At 33.6% G+C, this 27,155-nt stretch overlaps 1 protein-coding gene across 1 annotated transcript; it reads left to right on the top strand.

Moving 5' to 3' along the window:
* The first annotated feature begins 5,094 nt into the window (after positions 1–5,094).
* Positions 5,095–25,468, top strand: RGS21 (regulator of G protein signaling 21). Its single transcript, XM_037812488.1, has 4 exons — positions 5,095–5,105; positions 9,500–9,576; positions 12,044–12,210; positions 25,265–25,468. Exons 1-4 carry the CDS (start codon positions 5,095–5,097, stop codon positions 25,466–25,468), a joined length of 459 nt encoding a protein of 152 aa, XP_037668416.1.
* The last annotated feature ends 1,687 nt before the right edge of the window (positions 25,469–27,155 follow it).

Here is a 27,155-nt window from a genome sequence, read left to right as displayed (position 1 = left end):
TGACACTGGGATAGCAATTCCTTTAAACTAAATCATAATCTGTATTCCACTTGTGTCATTACAAGACTTGAAAAGCCTACCCTAGTGAATTTGCAAATCCTATTTTAAACTGTGTTGCATATACCATTCCAACTAAATATTTATTACCATATCTGAACCTATAAAATAATAGTAATAAGGTATGACCCCAAACAAACCTGCTCATTACATTATTCTCACCAAGATAAGGCTTCTCTAAAAAAAAAGTTAATTTTGTGGATCATCAGAATAATGCTTAATGCTTTTATTTTTTTAAACTTATGAAAAGTATCTTCCCAGAAAAGTATGCTTGTAATTTGAAATTTTAAATCATATGCATGGAAGGAATACGGAGTTGAGAATCTTCCAAAACCTTACCTGCAACCTTGTTTGCCACCTTGAACCACCAGTTAAACTGAGTGACTTTTGGAAGAAGAAACTGACTCTCTTAGCTTGTTTCCTCACATATAAGATGAAAATCATAGAATTTGTATAAGAATTAAATTTGATACTCTATGTAAAGCATCTATACTATATAGTATCTGGCTCCCATTAGAGGCTTATTAATGTCAATCATGATCATTGGCTATTTTATATATTATTCTCCTCCTTATTGTTAATACTATTATCTTAATCACTCCATTGTGTCCCTGGTTTCCTACCGTAAACATATTGGTTTCCTACCATAGTCACTTCATTTTTTTCTTTTTACCAATTTTCAATGGGCATTCTTTCAGTGCAAGGCACTGTGCTGTATACTGGCTGATGTACACGTCTGCATCTCTGCCTCAGACAGGGAAACAGAGTTGAGTAGAGAACTCTGAGAAGCTACATAGCAGTGCTCCCAACTGAAGGTTATCAGTAAGATGTTTCTTTGGAGAACAAAGGCACTAAGAAGAAGCAACTTTTAAGCCAGGCTTTGCAGGAATTTCAGAAGAGAAAAAAAAAAAGTGGAGAATTTCAAGAAGAGGAAATACATGCACAAGAAGAGAGTGGTTAGAAAGCAGAAGCACCCTTAGGGGAAGACTAGGCAGTCACTGTGTCTAAGGGAAAAAAAAAAGATAAATCTGTGTTTTAGAGGAATTATTTACATCCTGCCATGCTAAGGATTTTGGACTAACTTGTTACGAAACAGGAAACAGGATTTTTTGTTTGTTTTTTTAGTTCAGGAAAGCATATTCGTAGTAATAATATCTAGGTTAACAACGTATATAATATGCGTCTGTGTAAAGCATATTGTCTAAAAATCAATTGATTGAAAATTAATATATATGTAACATTTCTGAATTTCCTGTAGCCAGTCTATAAGTCAAACCTAAGTACCACTGATCAGAAGATTAAAGGGCTTAAGTAGTCAAAGAATGATAAATTCAATAGACTTTTTACTCTCTGATTCATGGCAGTGCACATATTTGATGACTTCCTGCCTTCTTTGTAACACTGAGACTTCTTCCAGCAATAATCCACAAATTAAGAGAAACTCATTCAGCCTGTCAAAAAACTAAATGGTTGAACATCCTTCTGTATCTAGCCAGATATTTTACTAATACTACAAAGAATGAATAGTTTTTAATTGCCTTTGTCTTCTCCATTCTAGAAAAATTAATTTCACTGGTTTAAAAGTTAAAAAAAAGATATGAAAACAAAATTATCATACAAGGAGAGATACCTGGTTATGAAGAAAAGAAGCAAAAATAATCTTGCTATGTGTTAAGGAAGAAAGGTGATTAGATTGGTGAGAATGTTATTTACTTTTCTTCTTATCCATTCTGGATAACTAATAAGTAAGATGGGATCAAGTCATCCCTAAATAAAATTTGGATCTGTTTGAAATAATAGAATTAAATAAATTTTAATTTATATTGTGATTTAAATAATGCATTCTAGTAATACATTATATAATAAAATAAGTAGAGCCATTCCATTATAAAACTAACAAAGGATACTGCATGCTATTTTTCTAATGCATTTGGATGTAACAGAGAATTTCAATTTAGAAATACAGAGCCTGAATTTGCATTTCTTCCTTTATTTTTAGGTTTAGTGCTTTAAAATACAAGGAGCATCTTCTCCTTATTGTACACTAAAAACATTACAATTTTCAGAATCACTATCTTCAATAGGTCAAAAATCCGCTGCTAAGACTATGGCATACCCTACTAAAAGGTCTTGAATGTTCTTCTAGCCCATAAAAAGTTAACAAAATATTTTTGGCCAAAGATGTACATAGATTCCAGTTGAAACTTTCTTTTAAAAACTATATTACTTTTAAGTATATTACTTAGCTTAATTAATATTTCCCCATGACCGCTACACTGTATTACTTTCTTTTGCATTGAATTTTGAGCTCCTTACAAGATAGCAAAGAAAGGGAAAATTAGCTCAGGAGAAGAGTTGAATAGATGCTGTGTATTCAAGGCGGCAACACAGAAATTTGAAACATGGGAAAACAGTCAATTAAACGGCCGTTCATCTCTGTGACGTTAAAACAACAAACTAAAGTAGAGGAAAACTTTAAGAAGTCAAATAACAGATATTTTGAAAAATATGGAATTATTATGTGGAGTTAAACATTCTTTACCAAAATAAAAAAAGACAATGATCTTTTGCTTAAGATGATGCTTTCAGCTTTATTAATTTATTTCATACTGTTCAAATTTAATTCTAAGCAATTAATTTAGGTGTATAAATCCACTAAAATGTAAAATGTTATTTAGCTTTTAAAACCTGAATAAACATCTTTACTTATATCAGAAACCATGTTAAACTTCTAAATATTTCATTTTACACAGGCAGATGTTTCCTTGATTATCAGTGACTTGGTATTCTGAGAAAACACAAAGTACATTTAGGACATACAATCATAAAGTGTGACTAACAAGTAATGTGAATGATTTGTCAACAAGCATACTAAGAACTAAACATCCAAATGAGCATTATATTTCTAAGCAGCCACTTGGGAAGATCAGATGCATTTCAGTACTGCTGCCACTGCTCAAAACCTTTGAAAATTCTCCTTTAAAATTGCTCTCAGAAATATTTTATGAACCATACAAAACTTGAGCTTATTGCTATATAAATTGCATCTCATACAGCAGTAACTTGAAGCAAAGCAGAATTGAGATAATATAATTTTCTCTTGTCTTTTGTTCATAAAAGGAAACAAATTTTAAATTATTTATAAATTTCTTCTATAAATCTATTACATAAAGCTAGGAAGACAATGTATAAACAAACTAAAATCCTTTCTTTCCCCCTTTATAATTCAAGTAGGTGCAATTTGGATGTGAACTGTGCCACGCGTCTAAATCTCATTCGTATGAGTTTTTCCACTGACCACCTTGGCAAATCCCACTATATTTTATCAGTCCTCATTCTCCTTAACCTCTGTGTCATATGACATTCTTCTTCATCCCTTCTACTACTCAAAAATGCTGTGACCAGCGTTCATGGAAATTCCACACTACTCTAGATCCTTTGTCTTTTTCTGACTTATTGTGCAATATCTTCTCTCCTAGTTCCTTTCCCCTTTTTATTCCTGAAATGTAAATATTGCTCTACCTTCAGCACTTACCAGAGTTTTTAAACATTTATGGAATAAATAAATAGTTCAACTCCCCATTTCTCTTATTAGACTCAATATAATAGGTTTAGCTATCACCACTAATCATTTACCAAATTATGCCATTCAACCTCACACCATTCTTACCACTTTCTAACTGTGCATATTTAAGCAAATTATTTAACCTCTCTGAGTTTTAAATTCCTCATATGTAAACTGTGAATAATAATAATAATAATATCTATCTCATTTTACCAAGAGGGTCTTTAAATCTTAGTTTGTTTTCCAAAATGTACTATATTCAAGCATATATTATAAAGTTATTACTTCATTATCCTCCCCACCCCTGCAAAGCAAAAAGTCAGGATATATTTCATGATTCCATTTTTATATATCATAAGAATATTATTTAATGGAGCTTGAGTTAACAAAATGAATTGAACTAATTGATGATATCCCTTCTTAGTGATACAATGCCTTTTTAGGTCAACTCTTCTACTTCCATCAGGCTTCTTAGTTCAAGGCCATTCACTTACTAGGAACACCCAAGTGTTTCTATAGATGAACTAAATGGGGATACTCCATTGCTAAGTCAGAGAGAACTCCATAAGGCAGATCTTCTCTCATCTTCTAACTCCTTTTTTCTTCCACCAAAAAAAATATGTCTTTGAAGGGTGTTTAATTTATAATGGAGCTCTTATATTGATTCTGTTAGAATTTTACAACCAAATAACTCTACTAAATTGAGATTAAAAGCTTGAGAAGGAATGGTAATAGGTGCACAGAATGACTATGCACAATAATTCCAGTATATGGCCTTCATTTTGATAAATATATTCAAGTATGGTTGTCTTAAACATCAGCTTTGCATAAAGAAATAATAGCATAAACTTCTGTGGGATTCATGGTTAAAATATAGAAATGCATACTATTTAGCTTTTAAAAACTTGCATAATTTTCAAAGAAACATGTCATTCCTTACTCTACAGCATTTTAGTCCATGAATAAAATTGTAAACATATTTAAACATATATAATTGTTTAAGATAAGTGTATCAGAAGTCAAGTCTTCCAAAAATTAATGAGCAAAAGAAAACAAAATGATCATTTAGACAGGTTAAAGACCTAAATGTGAATATTTAAAATTATATAGATTTTCTGAATCGACAACCTCATGTGAACAGTAGTTGTCTTGTAAACTGATGTATATGAACTGTAGAAACTAAATTTCAAATGGAATTTATTTCATTTGTGTCATAGAACTCAGTGAAATGTCACATTTATTTGAAGAGTTATTTGTTACTTAGAAGTTTAAGTGTTTTGACCAATGAAAAAGTTAATAACAAAATGAAAAAATAAGCTGAGAATAGCATGATTTAAAGAATGCCGATTTGTAACCCTGGGGATAGGTATTTGCATACTAATTGTAATGTTCCTGCTGTCACATTACCTTCAGCTTGAAGATCAGTCAGAAAGAGAAATCGGCATCATCTGTGACAGACAGTGGAAGGAAAAATGCCAGTGAAGTGAGTTGCTGTTTAAAGCTATTTTTATCTCAGATGTACAACTGAAACACGATTGAGCCTTCATTAGTTTAGATGCTTTGTTTCCTTCATTTGTAATAAATATGCTAATTGTTGCCTTTCTTTCTGATTTATTTTTTTTTCCTTTCTGTGTTGATTTCTCTTTCTTTTTAAAAATATGTCAACAACACTTGGCTTATTCTTGCAGCTTTTTCTTAAAAACTTGCTGAGATAGTCCAAGGTTAAAAAGTGTAAAAAGATCACTGAGAACTCTTTATGTGATGCTTTCCAAAACTGTTATATGACTTAGGTGCATAAGATATATATGATCCTTGTATTCTTTATCACAATATTTATTGAGGAACTTTAAAATGAATATTAAGTGCCAGAAAAGAAAGCAGCTGTCATTTCCTGGAGCACATGGACTCCTTGCTTGAATTTTCCATTCTCCAGCACACTGCTAATTGAGTGTGAACAGCTAAGTTGTTGGATGCCACATTTTTTAATGCAATACAACTGGTTCTAGCTGGCACAATTAGCAAGATAACTGGTAGCTTTCATGCAGTTCCCATCTGGCCTGGCTCTTCTCCGGACACATAATATGGGTACTGCTGGCCTTGATGGCACTGGCTTAATGAAGAAAACAGAAAGGAAATCAGGCAAAACCCCATGAAACACTAAGTGTGGTTTTGGCTCCCAAAATGTGGTGAATTTTCATGACAAATCATATGTTAAAACACACACACACACACACACACACACACACACACACGCACAACTTATATTAATTAGACATCACAATTTTACAGGAAATTAAAAAGCACAAAAATGAGAAGAGCCAGACAAACCCTCTATTAAAATTTCAATTGAAATCCAAATAAAAGGAATGAACAAACAAACAAGAAAAGAAGGAATGAGCATATTGTCCATTTAAGGTAACACGTGTCAAGTGAAATTCTACCAGTTCAGTAGTTTAAACCAGCCACCCTCTTTTTCCCCCAAATTTTATGCAATAGATTTATTTCTTAGCATTTATATAATTGCACTTTTTTAAAATACAAAATCTTACTTTTCACTGGCATCTAACATAGGAAATGTGCTCTTTTTCTTTACTAATTGTCAAGTTTTAAGAATCTCTGCTGTCTGAAAACTTCCTTTTGAGTAGTTAACTACCACAACTTAATTCTTATTTAGAGAAAATGTTTGTGTGAAGTGTGATAAATCTCTCTTACAGAAAATTTGCTTTGAAATTTTTTATCATAAATGTTCCAAAACATGAATAAAATACAAGCATATCTATTTTGACTCATCCATTTTGGGAAGAAGTATAGAAAGAGTTCGGGTACAAGTACCCACACCGGAGTTTGAATTTGAACTTTGCCTGTTAATAGATGTTGATATTGTGACCACTTTCTCAGCATCTCTGAGCCTCTTTAATCACTGGCAGTATGGGAATAATAAGGTTTGTGACCTTTTCAAGATTAAATGAGGTAAAGTATATGATGTGCTTAGCATAATGTGCTGTATTATAAACGTTCAACACATTGTTATACATTTACTGCTATTATAAATATTATCTTTCAGTTCATTCATAAACAGCACTAATTTGCTCCCCTATAAAATTAAAAATTAAAAGGCAATAACAAATATTATTCCTTAAAATAGTTACATTTCAACTAATTCCTGAAAAACAAATACTTCAGTACCACCAATCCTTTCAGAGTTTTTGACGTCAGAATTTGACCTTCTGTGGGAGAAATAGGTTGGCAAGTATTGGGTTGAGGGGACTCCAGGTCTTATCACATACCAGCAGGGGTACTTCTGCAGAGAACTGAAGGGTAGCTTTTCCTTTTATGGCAATGCCAGCATTTTATGGACCTTAATTTAAGAATAAAATATTCTAGGATCTCTAATTCTATTACCTACAATATTGTATATCTATATCTATAGAATATCTATAGTATTCTAGTAACTGTCTATAATTCAAAGTATTAGGAAATTTTCTTTAGTCCTTGGTTCTATAACATTACCCAGACTTTGCTTCCTTTTTTCAATTTTTACTCTTTTCCTATATTAATGACAGTAATAAAAAGAGCTACTGTTTATTGAACATTTCCATTTCATCCAATAAGCCCTCCATTTTTAATTAGCTCTTCACTGAATTGTCCTTTTACTTTAGGCTTAACCCAGATCTAGTTCTCCCTGAAGGACATGGCTCGCTTTGAAGTCTTCTAGAATGGATGCTGTCCATCCTTTTCTATCTTACATACCTCAGGGTTGAGAGTGAGGTGTGTGATTGTTTACTCCCCAGTGATGTCTTCCCATCATTTCTCCTCTGCCCTGGTCCGGAACACAACAGCTCTTTGAAGCTCAAGCTGTTCAGCTAAATTTTCTCTTATCTTCTGTTAAAATGATTGGTAATGATTTCTCTTATCTTCTTACCATGTCATCTACCAACATCCTGAAGACCATTTACCCACTTCATTGAAGACTAATATCTGCCATTTTCTGGGGTTTGGGCATTCATTTGTTATCTGTCCATATGTTCAACATATATTTCTTGGGCCATACACACTGTTCTTGGTGCTAGAAATACAACATTTTGTCCTACCCGCAGGGAACTTACATACTAATGGAGGATTAGAAGTCCATCCTTAGATGAATTTGCTTTGATTCTATTTCTCACTATTTTTCTTTGCTTGCTGCCCCTGAATGAAAACCAGTATACAGCGTTGCTAAGCTTGGGCTCAAGCTCCTCCATGTCCTACTGATTAATATATATTCCACAGGTACTATGCTGCTTTTAATTTCAATACCCTGCTAACTAGTCAAATTTTAATCTACAAATAGAGACATTTTAGAAATAGGTGGATTTTCAGTGACTTTATATTTTTATTATAATTTTATTATAATTTTAGCACCCTCTATTTGATAGAATGCCTGTGAGACCTGTTATTTGGGTCAAATGAAATACAACATAAGCTTCTTTGGATAAGAGCTCTTCAATGTAAAATCAAATCTGGGATTGGTCCACCATATTTGGAAGACAGAAATTGAGCAACCCAAATCTTTTAAAATGTCAATTTGAATTAAAAAAAAAACATTTTAAAATGGTTTTACAGGTTATCTTATGTCCACAAGCCTTAGTCAATCAAGAGAAAAAGGAAAATTAGCTGCCTACCACTGGAAAAGGGAATTTGAGATTAAGAAAATATGTGATGGATAATAGAAAAATGAGTTCCCAGTCACATAGCCCCCTCTGTCTATTGTCTATGACAACCATTATTACCTGAAAATACAACCTGCAACAACAGAAGGCAACACAATCAATCCAAGCAAAAATAATTAAAATATCAGCAAATTTCAGAAGGTAATAGGATATAAAAGCATAGAGATTTTGTTGCACTTGTGTGTTTGTAATCAATCCCCTTAACTGCAAATGCAAATATTTAGGAATAACCAGACAGACTCTGTTTCATTACCAATCATTTTAATAGAAACCTTACTTTAGATCTTCCTTTTCCATAACTAAGTCATTTGCACATCACAGCTACATAATCCAAGATGCTTTTCCTGGGCAGAAGATCCTTTCTATGGATGTGGGCTTATTTTGTCAGGACCTCTGTTTATGTAGGGGAATGATGCATGATGTATTTGCATCTCAGAAAGTTGATATCTTAAACATGATTTATTATTTCTACATCAAGTCCCCAAAAGGATACCTTCTTCAGAAGACTTAAGTCTATAAATATTTTGACACTTTTGAGAAAGATATTACTCTGTCCTGACAGACTCCCAGATTTAAATAAATCATCCCAGAACTAGAAATATATCAGTCTAAGGAGAAATAAAGGCTGCCTCAGAGTGGTATAAAGACTTCTCAAAATACTGTTTTTAAATAAACATTTCCAAGACCATCACATGTTAGAGATTCTTAATCAAAACATTTTTTTTTATTTTTTGGAGATGCATAACCATGAAATGGATAGTTTGCATACTGTCAAAACTTAGAAAATCATTCATTGATATCATGATAATTTTTTAAAGAATATACTAGAGTAATGCCACATCAATTAACAATATATTTCTAGTTGAGAAAAAATTCACTCCTGCTCTACAGAGCAATGAGCAATAGCTCTATTGTGCCTTTAATAGAGTTCAAAAATTTCCAAATGTTATTAACACTCTTGGCTAGATTATAAAAATTTGCTGATATCAAATTATACCCCACTTTGTATTGCTATAGCTGTGCACTGTGGAGAACAAAATTTTTGCTAACCTTTTGCAGTTTGATAGTACAAAGCTCATTTGAATGATATAATTCAACAAGCACATGTAACTCAAATATTACTATAGGTTGTAGAAGAGAAAGCTCACAATGCTATTGTCAAGGGTAGATGTTGTTTCCACAGATCTTCACCTGCAGAAGCAATAGCATGGTCTGAAAACATGGACACACTTTTAGCCAACCAAGGTAAGATCCAACTAATAACGGGTTTAAGAATAAATAAATTAAATAACTCACCAAAGTATCTCATTATTTTGCCAACTTGAGGGTATGCCGTATTCAGGCATGAGTGTAGTTTCTACCGTCTATTGCTGGCTTGTTCAATTTAACAGCCTCATTGGCTCTAAGCAGCAGCCATACCACACTGTGTAGACTGCCTTCAGATAATATTATTTTAATTGTATGTAGGATATCATTACAAAATCATTTGCCATCTTTTGGGCATTCATTCAAATCATATGTATAGAAGAAGAGCTACATAAAATATTGCGTTTTATTGACAAGAAAGAGATAACCAGCATAGTTTTAATTGTTTATTCAACTCCAGTACCCTACACCAAGAGAGGGAAGAGGAAAGAAGAGAGTAATAATTAGTTCAGAATAGGCCTATGTTAAAATTGCAGGATGGCAGAAAATAATAATTGTTTCTTGATTTCTAACTTCCCAGCTCTCTAGGATGCATTTAGATAATTCTAATAGGGAAAAAAACTGCGTATGCTTTAATGGCATGTATATAAATTATTGCCAGTCATGAATCTACAATATTCTTTCAGTATTATTAAAGTATAATTTATCCTTTCCATAAAACAGATTTTAGCAGAGATTCTGGTTAGACCCCACAAATTCATCATTGTTTGGACCAAATTCAAGGCAAATTCTAATTGGCTGTTACCAAGAGGATTTTTATAACCTAAATTTGTGTCACAGAAGCTTCTTGGATATATTTTTAACACTGTTAATTGAATTTTTATATAGTGCTCACATAAGAAATGACATCCACACTCTCAAATATTTCTACTGAGAATTTCAGTTGGTACTTGACAACCTTTTGCAATGACTTGTTATTTCACCTCTATTTCAAATTTTAAAAAATTATTAACTCTATTTTAAATCGTGTTTTAGATGCCATAATCTTGCTCCATGGAGCTCCTATTTTCCTTGCTAAACTTTACTTTTACTTCCTACCTGCAGCAACTTCCAAACAACCGACTTAAGCCCCTTCTCCATAAACTTCCCTCATATTTTTTTTTGTCTAGTTGATTTTTTCCTGTCCCCCGATAATCCGTATACATATTTCTCCCTGCTTTGGAACTTGAAGGTTTGACTTCTGAGCCTGCAGTCAGGGAAAAGCTGCTTTGAGCACATGCAAACAGGCCCTCCTGGCAGACGGAGGAGAAACCCTGCAAGGTTTTGGAAGGCAAATCCTTCTAAGTGGCAAAAGCATGGATGTATGTTTCCTCCTCAGTGAGATACACAGTCTTGCTTATAAATCAGATACTGCCATCAGAAGGGTACAAGCCGTGAAGCTGAATAACATGGCCTTAAGGTACTGTTTTAATCCAGTCAACAGAGGGAATCTGTTCTGATCTCTCTAACCTGCTACCTAACTAGAGGCACACTCTTAACTGTACTCAGCCCTGAAGTAGTTAACAACAACCTTCTCAAATAAGCTATAGATGCAACAAAGAATAATACTTCAGTGTACACTTTGATGAAGAAAGTAGAGAAAGGTCAAAATGGGTGGTCACAAATTCAAAAGTTTATAGGAGCAAGGAAGAAAATAAATGTGTAAATTTGACTGAAAGTGAGATAATGGGGAGGGGCGGGACCTATGGGAATCACAAAGTGCAAGCCCTCCCTATGTTATTAAATTTAAAAAAAAAAATGTAAACAAACCTGCAGATAATTGGGCCCCAGTTTGCAGTCCCTTATCAGAAGTTTCTGGAGAGTGCATGCTTAAGGAGAATAGCTGGGAGCAGATAGCAAACACCCAAGCACAAGCTGTTAGAACAGGTACCAGGAGGGAGAGTGTGCAACTTCACTCTTGCTTAAGGCAAGACTGGGCAAAAGTACACTTTATTTGCCGTTGGATTTAAAATTGCATAATACCGCACAAACAGGAGAAGCATTCACACTAAATGTCCCCACCAGATACTTTCTCAGGTTTTAAGACTGCAATTGGCCAACATTCACCCAAAACTAATAATAATAAATCCAAAGCAACACAATCTAAATCCTTAGATTGTGCTTTCACACCAGCTCTCAACAACAAAGATATTCTTACCCTGAAGTTAGTATAAAATCGTCAGCCTGACCTGGGCCTAGTGCCAGGTCTAAAAAGTAAAGTCCATGGAGTTTCCTAGTAAAGAACTTCCATTAAGATGTATATACTCCTAGACTTTTCAGATCTAGAAAAATAAAGTACAGGTCTCCTTTGTCAATAGAACTAATTCTAGAAATACAGATATAAATATTTTATTACTGATTCAAACTAATATTTACTAAATGTACAAACTGAAACATGCAAATGTTATATTTAGAGGGACTAATAACTATTTGTCACTTAATAAATACCTATACTATACAGTGTACTGATTGTGGTCATAATACTACTGTATATGATATTATACAAAAGTTCTTATATATTTTGTAGCTGGCTTAGATGCTTTTAGAACATTTCTAAAATCAGAATTTAGTGAAGAAAATATTGACTTCTGGCTTGCCTGTGAAGACTTTAAGAAAACAGAAAGTGCAGAAAAAATTGCTTCCAAAGCGAAGATGATTTATTCTGAATTTATTGAAGTTGATGCTCCTAAAGAGGTGAGTGAACAATTTTAAGATAGTGAAGACTCATCATTGGCCCTACCCCTAGCAAATATGTTCCCCATTAGCAGACATTAAATCATTCTAAAGGACTTTACTTCTAGTGTTCATAAAATTGTCAATATGTATCTGATTAGAAAATAGCGATAGACTCCAAAAGTTCTTTAGGATAATCCTTCTGTCTTTCTCCGATTCAGCAAATATTTCTTAACACCAACTATGTGCCAGATATAACCAATATTTCTTCCTTCTTCTCACAGCATGCAGCATCTTGAAAAATAGCTTTAATATTTCAAATTAAGCAGCTCCAAAGTCAACCCTACATAAATCCTACTTACACATGCTATTGGATTTCAAGTTCAATTTCTTTTTTTCCTTTTGTAAACCAGGAGCTAAACAAGGTCACTGTGAGATAGCATTCTTGAATACAAATTTGAAAAATAAAACATGAATATGAGGGAAAATGATAAACAACCACCGACAACAGTTTAATTCTTCATTTGCAATATTCTGAAAATCCAAATTATGACATGAAATAATATCTTACTTTCCATATGCAGGTTTGCTTACCTTTATTTCTTTGAAGGTAAAAATGAGGCAAAGGTCTGTGGTATTGTCCCAAGTGATCAAGACCTACCTATCCTGATTAAGATCAAAAAAATAGAAAAGCCCTTAGAGAGAAACCTGAAATGACTCTGATAATAATCTCCAAAAGTATTTTATGTATTGAACATCTCATTTATATATGATTAAATTTCCAGAACCAAATCATCATAATCTCCACATACCACGTAAATATTTAACTTCATCATTTAGGCTATTTATATTTTTGACCGCTTTGGATTTCACAATTTATATCCCATAAGCCAAGAGATGTGATGCATAAGTAGCAAATAGGAGGCTACATTCAATGACTAGTCACAAACATAAATTGCTTGTACTATTCATGGCTCCTACAGAGGTGAAATACTGATATCCTCATAGGTATCAATTATCCTATTTCCTGGAACAAAATTAAGATGCATGGTATGAGAAGTATGACAAGGGTGATTGTACTTATGGGAACAAAGGACAAAATAGATATAATGCAAACAACTTCATAAAATCTAAGGCAAAACTTTCCATATCAATAATTCAAAGTTTAGATGGACACTGATGACTGCAGCATATATTGTTCTAATATAACATTGCAACAAACCAACCACTGAAACATGGCCTGAAATTTCTACGGGGAAAAAAAAAGAACCTTAATGTCTGTGGAGCTATTTCAACATTTATTTCCCAGTTACCATCTAAGAATCAATAAATAATTCTGGAAAATTGAAAATGTAGTATATAAGATTTGACATGTTGATTAATGTGTCATTCCCTAAAAGGCCTTGTAATCATCCCTAAAGATACCCTATTCATTGCGATATTGGCTTGAAAGCCAGATGTTTTTTTCTTCTTTATGAACTATCTAATTAACAGTTGTTTCTTCACAATAACATTCTCAAATATTATGTATAAAGTCTTCTAAAAAGAAATGTGACCTTTTAATTATAGCTGATTTGAAATTACAATATACAAGTCAATTTTCACAAAATATTTTTGCTAATTTTTCTAGCATGTCCTTCAAAAGCTAATTATATAGTAATAATTTAACTAAATGGTGTAATTATTATTTTAGGAAGCAAAACTTTCCAGATTTTTATAACTTGTCTAACTAATTAATTTGGACTAGATATAGAATGTTTACATTTCTGACTGCTTTCAAAGTAGTAGATTATATTGTCTCCTTGAAGTATCTCAAAAACATTATTATTGGGTATGACGAGATTCATCGAAAAAAAGGAAACCTTTATGTTTGAAATATTTTCTTTCCTATTATCTATTTACCATTGATTGCTTCCTATTTGAATTACTAAACAGCGTTTACCTCCTATATTTTATATGAATTGCTGTCTTCAAGGTAATTCTCTGTAGCACCACTGTTGCTATGTTGACTCATTAAATTGGCACTGATTTTTTTAGTGCCTGTCCCACAATAAAGTCTCAGACTAGGAGAGATTGACATGTAATTAAAAAGCAAAATACACAATATGTATTAATAAATCACATTGAAAATGCATCATTATCACAGTTGACAGAAGGAGTAAGTCTACCTGGAGAGCTAACAGATGGATTTGTATAGTGGTTCACACATGAAACCAGTCTTGATAAATGTCATATTTTATTAACGGATCCAATGAAGGAAGAGTAGTTCAGATAGAGGGTACTGTGGTGTGACATGGAAGCACAAATCTCCTTAGAGTTTTCCAGAAATTGCAATCATTTTGATATTGCTAATGTGAGTAGAAGTGGTGTGGGGTGAGGTTGGGTAAGAAGGCAGCAACGGAGATAAAGAGAGGTCAAGAAGCATAATGGATTTATCTAGTAGGAAGACTTGACAAGACTAAGTGAGGTATTTCATGTGAAGGTTGGAAAATATAATGATCTTCATAAGTAGAAAATTAATTCAAGCATGAGATTACCATGTGAAAATTGCCCATTTTTCTATATTCAATTATAGTTGTGTAATTGATCTTATAAAGAATTAAAATTATAATCAATTTTCTTGATAGAAAGTCTTAAAATAAAGGAAAATGATAATGGTCATGTTATCCAGGTGTCTGTTTAATCCCATTTACTTTCTTTTCAACTTCTTGTGTCTTTATATCCTCATCTATGAAATTGCTCACATAACAGTAATTTTAATTGATGCAATTAGACAATCTACAATTGGACAATACTAAATTCACTAAGTGATCCCTGTCTATAAACTGGCATTACTAATAGTTGTCAGTTTTCTGTCCTAATAGGCAAAGACTGCACACAAAAAAATTGAACTTTCAGATCTCCATGGGACATGGTAATAATTTCAATTGAATTTTATGCCTTTTTCTTAGAGTGTTGCCTTCTCTTTGTTTTCTACTTTAACAAGGGATTAGTGTGATATAGTAAAAAACCTAAAGTTCGATGCCACCCAAACCTGGGTTCAAATCCTGATTCCTCACCTGTGTAATCTTGTGATAAACTTGGTTCATCTCTGAGCCTCAGTTTCTTCATCTATAAAATACATCTATAAAATGAACCTTGTAACACCATCCACATAGGGCAGATATGAATGATAAGTGAAATAATATGTTTATAGTTTACTTCACACAGAACAGGTTTTAAAAAATCATAATCCCTTTCTTTAAACGTAATCTTTTCTTTACATAAATGCTATTGAAACTACTAGAAAATGACCATTAGATAACCTCAAAGAATATTTGATGACAAGTAACTCTAAGAGGCTTGATAAATGTGTAGACACGAGCACTTGTTACAAAAACATGTTAACAAATCACCAGGTTCACATTAAAAAAAAAAAAAAGCCACTCAAATAAATTGTCCCTATGTGGGTTCAAAAGGAAATACTGCAGGAAAAATATAGCTGTGAGCTATGTGTTTGACTAAGTGACTTGAAAGTGATAAAATTATTAAACAAGCAATATATTTTTTCAGTGTCTCTAATTTGTACACAGTGAGAACCTGTGAGTGACAAAGAGTAAAAATCCTTAAACTTGTATGTATTCTTGCCTTCAATTTGGACCATTAATTTCATAACAGCTGGAAAATTTCAAGGAAAAAATATTACTCGATTTCAAGAAAATATGAAAAAATTTGAATAATATTACTTTCATATTCAGCTAGTTAATGCAATGACATTTATATCATATGTATATATAACATTATTCCCTATACTGAAAAGAAATTGATCATAACAAGACAAAATGTCATTAAATTGTTTATGCCAGTTGTCATTGTGTGAGATTAGAAAACTAATGCCAAAGTCATACCATTGTGTAATGTTTAAAAATTATATAAATCCAAATTCATATTATCATCAACCCAGGAACAAATATATTGGCAGTTTCTTAAGTAAAGATATTAGACAAAATGTGAGAGCATCATAACTCATAAATAAGAAATTATAAAGGAGAGGACATCTTAATAGTTCTGTTCAGGAAAATTTTATTCTGTGCCTATTATTCACCTCTGTATAAAATAAGATCCCTTCATGGAAGAGAACCCAGTTTAGGTACGGAACAAATAATTAACACAAGGACAGCACAATATGTTAAGTGTGCACTAGGCAATTCTCAAAAAAGGAAATGTAAGAAAATAAAATAAGTGAAAACTATGTTTTCATTCAAAAGAACATTTCAATCTAGTTGGATAAAAAAGCAAAATTGATAGAACTAGAAAAATGGCAAGGCAACAAATGATTAAGTGCAAAATGAAATTGCTTGCATTATACCTGAAAGGATGTAAAGATTGAATAATAATGAGACAGGATATTGAGACAAAACCTTTATTTTAAATAAGGTTAGTTTAATCTAAGCCTTAGGGAAGAAGTGGATATATAATGACTGGTAGAGAAGAAAAGCCCATGAAAATAGAAATTTAAAAGCATTTTCTGCTGTTGCTGTAATGCCAATTTTACATCCTTAATTTTATATTCATATAGCTTTTCCTCTTTGCATTTTTAAGTGCCACGTCCCCAAAGTATTGATGTTATTTTGAGTCTTAGTCCTGCCACTCAAGGTGCTGTTTGTCAATGGTGCCCCAACTACAGAATCATCTCTAGACATATTTGCTTATTTATTAATTTCCTGAATTTTTGTTCACTAATCAATAGCTGAGTGTCTACTGTACGTCAAGCACTGTGCTGGTGCAGCTAAGGAAAACACAGGCATGGGCCCTGAATAAAGCCTTGGTGGGTAGACACCAGTCAAAAAATATTTGCAGTAAACTTTTATGAGTGTCATGACAGGGAAATATAATGGGAAAATCCAAGTCTAAAATGTTAGGAAATTAATCTCAAAGCAAGTAATTATTAAGCTTTGACCAGAAATTGGAATAGAGAAAACAAGACAAGATGAAATGGGAAAAACGTAGGAGAGGAAAGAGAATCTTCAAACAAAGGGACCAGCCAGAGCCAGAAAAGCTTGTCCAGTAATGACAGAAGTTGGTACTGAGTGTCTCCAGTATCAATTGTGAGGCAGCTTCACCTTCTGGATCCCAATCATTTCCACATCCTTATTTATTCCTTCTTAAAAGGGATCTAGAAAGAAAGAGAGGAAGGAAGGAAGGAAGGAAGGAAGGAAGGAAGGAAGGAAGGAAGGATGGAAGGAAGGAAGGAAGGGGAAAGAAGGGAGGGAGGAAGGAAGGAGAGACAGAGAAGCAAAATTAAAGAAGCAATCAGTAATATCTGCACAATGCTTTTATATGGATTATCCTCTTTCTACCATCCCATTCACTATCTTAGGAAGGGATTGCAATCATCCACATATTACGTGAAAACTGAACTGAATCTCAGAGATAAAATGATGAACTCTGTAGTCATTCAGATATGCAGATCATAGGGAGCGAGTTCTTCAACCCCTACCTTTATTCTGTGTTCCCTTCCCTAGTTCTCCTGCTTATTTTAAGTGTTCAGGACACAGCATGGGAACCTTGATGTTTATACTAAAAGAAGAAGCGTAAAACTATCTCAGCACACAGAGTCTATCTTCCTTTTTATCAAAGCTTTATTTTCCTTCTCATATTTTCTCTAATTTGTATAACTTCTTAAACTCTGAAGCCCAGATTCAAATACAGCATTAGGAGGAAAAACAAATGGCAAGAGTCTTTCTTCTAATAATCCGCAGTATCATTTAGGCCCTCTGAAAAATCAATTGCTGCATTTCAACTAAAAAAAACAAGAAGCACTGGCGGACTTTAAACTTTCCCACCTCCCAATGCCACTTAAATTAACCTTGGATTAGCACACTGGGGGGTCAAGGAAACCAGTCAATGTGACTCCCTTTCAGCAACTCCAGCATAGCTTTTGCCTTTGTACATCTATTTTTAGCAATTGGTATACCTTATGATTTTGTGTTATCTCCTTTATCACCACAAAAAATAGAGAGCCATCTGGTTTCCATTCAATTCCATCTTTACTTTTATTACTTGTCTAATTAATCAAGATGGTTTTAGATTATATTCCTGACATTTCTCTCGCCCAATTTATAAGTGCTGCTCTCAACCTGTGTCTCTTTCTGTCTTCACAGCCAATTATAATAAAAAGATACAGTCCTGTACAGTTATGGTTTCTTCTAGATGTTACAAACTTTTCTATTCTCAACTTCAGTAGCTACACTTGAAAATATATTTCAGGATGTTCGCCTTTAATGATGCCAAAAATGAAGTAATACAAGAGGCGTTGGGGCGATTAAATAGAATTATGTAACCAAAAGCATGATTATAGACAGCTTTAATTTGAATAGTAATTTTGAAGCTCTGTTGTGAATGAGGTCTAAGATGCTACTTGCTCCATTTTAGTAAGATGTTTTACATATGCATGCACACACCCTATGCATAATGACAGTCTCCTGCTATGCTCGACATTGTAAATGAGGAAAGGCTATCTAATTTGAATTTGAGAGCACAATGAAAAGTTTTCATTCAAATTATGTAAAAATGTATAAAGCACAGTTTAGGGTCACTAGAGAGCCAACAGGTACACTTTAAAACAAATACTTCCTGCCAAAATATTTTATTATGAACCAAAAGAACATAAAACTGATAGTGTAGAAAAGAGGATTTTGGCTTGCATAACCTCCGGTTAACAAAATCACATGAGTATTAAAATATCCTGGATGTTTATAATGAAATCATTTTTAAACACTTACCACAAACATCATTCAGAAATCCATCATTTTAATGCCATGAGTTGTTGTCAATGTCCCCTGTATCAAAGGCCTTTTCCACATTGACAGGATTCAAAAGTCTCTAAATAGTTGCAATGACATCTCAGATGTCATGCCATGAGAATTATAGTCCTGTGAATTGTTTTCTGTGGCTGGCAGTGTAGTGGCCTCAGATACTTAAAATAATTCATGACCTTTTGAAAAATAAGCAAATAAAACATTATTTTCCTCAAGTCCCTGAAACAAGAGAATATCAATACAAATAAAACAGAAGCAACTATTCATTAGTGAATAGCATGAATATAGCCCATGTTTGTTTAATTAATCGATAACAATGTTCAGCCCAGGCCCTGGACCTAATAAAGCTTGAGATGCTTAGCGAAGTCTGAGTTTCCCCATAGCGTCTAAGTAGCTCAGGAGTTCCTCAAGGTCATGGTTTGGTAAATATATACCTCCAGGGGGTCACCTCCTGAAAAGTCCCACCTTCAGTCTATTCCAAGCTCACATGTCTCATCTGTCTCACTTTTTCAGGCAGAAAGTTACCCAAATATCCTCTGGTAGAACCCAACCAAGATCAAATTTGAGTTAAGAGGAAAGTTGGGGGTGCAGTTTGTAAATATGTTCCAAGGAAAGATTCTATTAAAGGACTTTATATGTCACAATATTTATATTAAGCCTCATTTTTTCACTTTTTTCCTGTTACTGAATGTTCGAAGGAGTTGAAAAGACAAGACAAGGAACGCTGCATAGCATATTCCAATACATTATCTGAATTGACTTCTCAGGAGCATCTAACAGAATTGTTCTTTCCCCCTTCAATGAAATAATTGAAATATCTTCAAACTGCTTCCAGTTAAAGAACTGGAAAAACAATTTCTTTTGCTGTTCCTTCTCCTAACTCAACATGCACTCTAATGAAGGGAGAGAGTTGTTATTTATTTTCTGTTTACACTGACTCTCCTGGAGATCTCATCAGTCTCATAGCTTTAAAAGAGCATCTCAACTTCAGCAAATCCAAACATGAGTCCTGATTTTCTACTCAAAACTTTCTTCTACCCAAGTCTTCTCCATCTCAGTTAATGACAACTTTCCCACCTCTCAACTTTCCAACTTCCCATTTCCCACCCCCATTCTTCCACTTGTTCTGGCTAAACAATTTAAAATGTCCTTGATTCTCCTCTGTTCTTAAGTCTCACACCCAATCCATCAGAACCATCTGTCATCTCGTTCTTCAGGATGTATCTAAAATCCAGCCATTGCTAACAATGTTCTTCCATGCCCCGGTTCATTACTAATCAACCCACGTTCCATCCCTTCTACTTCCTGAATATCTTTGAGATAAGTCTGCTTCTCTGTATTCTCTGTCATTACCCAGGCTAATTCACCATCATTTTTTATCTGAACTTCTACTGCGGGTTTCAAAGTGTTCTTCCCTTTAGCCATGCCTGGCTATTTCATCACATGGCATCTGGTGACATGTTTTTTTAAACATATATTTGCATCAGTTCTTGCTTAAAATTCTCCTCACTGCTCTCAGAGTAAGCAGGAATTCCTTTAGAAGACCTACAAGGTTCTCCATAATCTGGCATCATCATGCCTCTCTAGATTTTGCTTTCTTCTATCTCAGTTCACTGTCCCAGAGCCAAGCTCCTTCCTTAATGTTTTGTATTCCTAATAATCCTTCAAAGATCAACTTAAAATCTCATCAGAAAGCTTTTCCTTCAGGGCTCATATTTTTCTCTTTGGGTTCTTCGACTAAATCTGTCTTCTTGATTGAGTTTCCATCTTTATCAACTTTATATCTTCAGATCCTAGTACAGTTCTTTAGCAGTTGCTCAATAAATATTTGAAATAAATAAATTCAAGGAATGACTACAAATAAAATAATGTTTTACAGATACATAAGTTAGTTTTTTCAGAAAAATGGGGGTACCAATGTTATTCACCTTATAGGGATAAAGTAGTGATTAAAAGACTTGGCATATCAGATACATTTAATAAATATTAATTATTATTATTACTATACAGTTAAAATATTCATCTTTAAATATTTTTATGATTATTTTAGTGACAATGCCATTACTCAGAATGTTAATTACCCTGAGAGAAGACAAAATTCCCAAGAAAGAAAATATAGGGAGAGAACATTTGAGACAGAATTTGCGGTGCATATCTGCTTTGTTATATTTTGAGGGGACACACAGAGAAAAAGGACTTAGTAAAAGGAATAGGGGAAAGATAGTATATAAAAGACTAGCTAATTCCATGTCATGAAATGTTGACTTGCCTTTGTAGTGACAAATCTTTCTCTGACAATCATATTTTCAGATTTTTAACATTAACAGAAGCTTTTATATCCAAGTCTATTTAAGCAAGAATTCAAATTTCATAAGATTTTTTAATCAAAATTGCATTATAGTGATAAGGCAATAATAGTGACTTTCCTTCTGTAGTTAAGGAAGGCTTCTTGGAGGATATTCAGCTTAAGCTAAATCACAAAGAGGAAAATCTGTACAGAATGCAACCACACCCAATTGTGGGGATGAGAGGGATTTCAAGCAACAGAACATCATAAACAAAGGCTTTATGTGCAAGATTTATTTTGGGATCAGAGAGTAAGCTAACTTTATTGGTGCCACTGAGGGCTAGTAAGAAATGATGTTGAAACAAGACCTTGAAGTAAAGGTGTGAGATGTTTGTTTTATGTTATAGAAAATAATGAGTTTTCTGCTGAATATTTATATGATGAAAGTGATATTTCTGTGAAATTGATATAGTAATACTGGGCACAGGCAGGTTTAGCAGGGAAAGAAACTGCAAGAAGCTATCAGATAAGAGGTAAATTCAATAGTTTAGGAGAGAGTTTATAAAAGCTTCAACCAGAGAGATAGGAATGATAATGGAAAAGATCATTTAGAGGTTATCAATAAAAGGCATTATGAGAAGATGTATATGCATAGATCAGAGATTTTATCATACATGGGTAAGAGATCAGGCTTAAAAAGAGGTGTCAGAGATAATTCCTATGTTTTGAGCTTGAACAACTTGGAGAAAAAAAAATGACATTTTTACAAACACCTGAATGTGATGTTTCGTCACCGACATTAAGCCGAATTGCCAAGACACCTTCATAAGACCACTGAATATCTTCCTGGAGATCTTATTTTAGCTTTCAATAGTTGATGTTGGCAGTTCCTTGGTAGGAAAGAACTTATCAGAAAAATGAGATGTATGTCAGAAATGCTAGTCTAGTATTTTTAATAATAATATTATCATTATTACCTTGAAATGGAATAGTCAGTTCTCTGTAAAATTTGAACATTATTTGAACAAACCTAGATACAATTTTTCACTTTACAACCTATATATATTGAGTCCTCACACTATACAAGCCACAGTGAGGATTTGAAAATGTAAATATCGTCTAACACAAAATTCTTTGATAGGTCAGCAGAGAAAAAAATCTGTAAGTAAAATTTGTGGAGTAGATATTGAGTTAGACTTAACATAAAACACTTCATGGGGTAGATATTGAGTTTAGACTTAACATAAAACACTTCAAACACTTGTGAAAGGCTTAGGTGAAGAAGAGAGACTTTCAGCTAGACGGATGGTACAAGAAAATGTTCACAGCTTAGAAAATACAAGGCATTTGGAGGAAGTAAGTCTAGCCTGGTGAGAATACAGGGCACTCAGACAAGAGAAGAAACTTACATATTGAGATCACATTGTAAAGGCCATGAATGCCAAAATCAGGGCTTTGGACATTTACAAATAGGAAATGGGAGTTTTTACAGGTGTTCAGTTCTGATTATAACAATAGCAATAATAATAAGCCAACACTGTGAGCCAGGCACACAAGGGCTCTGCCATCCATGAAAACATACTCTAATAAATTCCTAAGTCACTATACTTACCATTATAGGGGATATAAAATTGAACAGTTTGCAGATGATGATATGAAAGAATTAATAGCATATTAAAGGAGCAAACAGTCAACACATATTCTTAAATCATCGCAGCATGAGATTAGTTTATAAAAAATACTATGGTAGATATTTAAAAATCACTATGAGATCTTTGTCATAGCCACTATTCATTGATTCCCACTCCTACGCAGGCATTGTACATGTTACATAAGTTATCATGCCACTTCCCAGCTTAAAATCCTTCAGTATCTTCCCATTGCTTTGAGTAGAAACATGAGAATTCTTCCAACTCCTTACCACTTTCAACCTCTTCGCAGTTCCTTCCTTCCTCATACCCTACAATCCAGCCCTCCAGGTATAATGTCTTTTCAGAACGTAAGAAATCCTTTCTTGTGTCAGGGGCTCTGCATTTGTTTTTAAGCACCTTCTGCTGGAGGTGCTTTTCCCCAGAATCTTAGAGAACTGACTTCTTCTCATCCTTCAAGTTTAAAACTAAAATAATATTTATTTACTTGTTGGTTGTCTTTCCCCAAATATAATGGCACATAATAGAAATTCATAAGTATTTGTTCAATGAGTGAATGCATGGATCATCTCACTTTCATTCTTATAACAACTCTGAGTCAAGAACGATCAATAGTTTAAAGATAAGGAAACAGAATCTCAGAAATATTAAGGCAATTCCATAAGGTCACCAAGAGCATACGTGTCAGAGCACAGATTATAAAACGAGTCTGACCCCAGTCTTTCCACTGCCCAGCACTCTCCTGAGTCAAGAAGGGGAAATCGATTCCAGATTTTGAGGCCTTCAGTGGAGCTGTGGTTTTAATCTTTGATTTCTATGGAGGACCTGAGGGAGTGATTGAAGGAATAAAAGTGCCGGCTGTGTTCCAGGATCCCTGAGTAGCTAAAATTCCAAAGGAAAGAAAATATTCATGAGCAAATCTGGCCTTTTAATGATTATTTTCATGAACAAAAACTGTTTCTTTCTTCTTTTCTTCTTCCTAGAATAATAATATTAAAATAGTTTGATAGTGCTTATCTCATTTAATCTGTATGACACTTTAAAATAGGTGCTATCTCAGTTTGCCAGGCCTGCAGTAACAAAGTACCACAGACTAATTGGCTCAAACAACAGAAATTTATTGTCTCATGATTCCAGAGGCTCAAAGTCCAGAATCAAGCTATTGGCAGGACCCTGCTTTCTCTGAAGCCTGCAGCTCTCTGGTGGTGGCTTGCAGGCAAGCCATAAATCAATCTCTGCCTCTGTCACATGGCCAACTCTCTTCCCCTCTTTCTCCCACTGTGTCCAAATTTCCTGTTTTTAAGGACTCCAGGCATATTGGATTAAGGCTCACTCCAGTTCCACTTGGCCTCACCCTGACTAATAGCACCTTCAAAGATCCTGTTTACAAGTGGGTTCTCACCCACTGGACCGGGGGTTAAGACTTAACTATGTCTTCATGGGGAGCATTATTCAAACAGTAACAAGCGTTCTTCTCTTTTATACCATGGAAATTAAAGATTTAAAGGAATTATAGATTAGAGATTAAAGAGACTTGCTTGAATCACATGAATAGCAAAGTAAGTAGTTGAGGAGGGATTTGATTGCAGGTCTGTCTGCTTAACTTTTAACCTCAATCCAATGCAGTATAAGGTATCATTTATAAAGACTTTCTTGAACCAGAGGCAAAAGTTCTAGAATTTTTTTACAATACTGCCCGTTTTTCTAAGAGATGTTTTAATTCTATTCACTACTTATTATATGGCAGCTATTTTGCTAAGTACCAAAAATAGTATGATGAATAAGACAGATATAGTACATATTGCAGAACGTGTTTAGAGCTAGGCAAGTATCTTCATGGGAAAGTTCGGGGCATTTTCTATGGAATAGTATATTCCAATATAAAATATCTCTATTAGACCATAGACCTTGCTGGTAATACCTATGTGTGATAGTGTTAAAGGGATATATATGTGTGTGTGTGCACGCATTATTTTGCTATTTTTAGCAGATAAGAAAGAGGTACAAAATAGAAAGAAAAGCAACATTGTGGGGAAAAAAAAAGCAGAGGCATAGACTGTGGGAGTGGGTTGGTGGAAGCCAACCTAGTAAATTCTACTTAAGTTTCTGTCTATGGAAAGTACATTATAGGTGTTAAGGTTAAAGTACCAGGGGAAAAAAATTAAACACAGTGTGTTCTGACTTTCAGAGAATGAATGGATGATGTCTGTCTGCTGTTCTGCATCCGATCAGTTTCGTGTGTGGAAAAAAATTCAAACGATACATGTACCTACCATCCGTATAAACTGTGTATTCTTTGGTTAAATTAATCTAATGATATGCAACCTTATTGTCCACAGATTAACATTGACTTCAGTACAAGGGACCTCATTTCAAAGAATATTGCTGAACCAACTCTCAAATGCTTTGATGAGGCTCAGAAAATAATCTACTGTCTCATGGTCAAGGACTCTTTTCCTCGATTTCTGAAGTCAGAGATTTATAAGAAATTTGTAAATAGCCAACAGGTTGGAAATCATAAAAAATGGTTCCCTTTCTTGTGATGAAGTAAATGATAAACTAATAATAAAGTTATAATTTAGGGAAAAAGCAAGTGATAGAAGAGATCAGCTCTCAAGTACATTATGTCAAGGCTATATATATGTGTGTGTGTGTATATACACACACACACATATATATATATGCAAGCACAATATCATTTTTTCTAGGGTTTAGAAAACATTTTTTACTCCAATGAAAGAAATATTTTTTTAAATATATCAAGCTTGAATTTCTAAGTCATTTGATTAGAATTTATTCATTTTACCAGGTATTTAAATATCTTCTACTGGGAGAGTACAGACAGACCTTATAGAGTTATAACACACTCTTAAACTGTAAGTGGATATTATGACATTATAAATTCAAAGAGCTGTATACATTCATGTTACAGAGTAGGATACTGTTTAGCATCATATACCTGATTTTAAACACATTTGCAATACTCAAAACCTCACTTTGGTAAAAAGAAAAATTCTGAACTAAAATGCAACACACCTTTTCAATTCTTTTTTTACTACCAAGATCTGATACATAATAGTGGAGTGGTTTTCTAACCTGCTATGACCCTAAAATTAATTAAAAAGAAAAATTGCAGGAATATATGCACATTTATATGTATATGTCTCATAGCACCACACATCAAATTTTATCAAAAAACTTCACTTTGTCCAATTCAATGGTATCACAAAGACATACGTATGGAAAGGGCCTTGAGGGATGGGAAGATTGATTTTCTCATATTAAAAGGAGTATAAAGGAAAGAGGAGAAATAAGTAGCATGAACAAGCTCTTCTACGATGAACCAAATGGCAGGGATTTTCCCCTACAAACAAAAAATATTGCAACATTAGCTATACAAATTAATTTGGAGTTAACCATCTATTCATTCATTCCACATAGGTATTGTTTGTAAATTTAAAGAAATTTAGAAAATGTGTTTATTTTGAGAAGTTCCTAAAATTATTTATATATATAAAATGATTATTTTGAATAATTTAATGTAATCTCTTTTTAGGTGAAAGGCTACATTCAATAAATCTTCCATGTTTCTATTTTATTTAAACTGGATGTATTTATATTTATACATATCTCTATTTTGGAGCTCACTTAAACATTAAAAATGGAAGTAAATAGCATGACTTATTTTATGTTTCCACAAAACATTCATTTGATAAACAAAATTTTGTCTTCCCTTCATCAGAAATAATAAGCATTTAAACACATGCAAATAAAATATTCCCTATACATTTGCAAATTCTGTGAAGGAAAACATAACACAAAACCGGTTCTGAAGCAGTCAGGGCATTTTGAAGTACATTCATTTAGTGAGAAATATCTTTATACTTTTCAACATTTATTCTGGAGGAAGTTCCAACCTTAGTTTAGTCTCTATTTAAGCGAGAAATTTAAAAATTATTCTCAGAGATGAAATAGACTTTTGAAGCTAAAGGGACCCTTAGAAATTAAAATCAGCTCCAACCTTTGGAACACGAAAAATTGAAATCCCAGTTATTCCCTAAGGTCACAGAGCTGGTATGGACAGTATGGACAGTGCTTTTCCGGTTGTGCTCTACCGACTCCGTGCTCCCACAGAAGCAATGTCGTCCCTCCCACCCCCAGTTCAGAACTGAGCTGAGTTCTGGGAATCTAACTTCCTACTAAACCTCAAATATACAGGCACTAGTACTT

The sequence above is a fragment of the Choloepus didactylus genome, chromosome 2 (assembly GCF_015220235.1).
Source record: "Choloepus didactylus isolate mChoDid1 chromosome 2, mChoDid1.pri, whole genome shotgun sequence".
In the NCBI taxonomy this organism is placed as follows: Eukaryota; Metazoa; Chordata; class Mammalia; order Pilosa; family Megalonychidae; genus Choloepus; species Choloepus didactylus.
The sequence above is the reverse complement of the archived record's forward strand: the minus strand, read 5'-3'. Positions and strand labels throughout refer to the sequence as shown.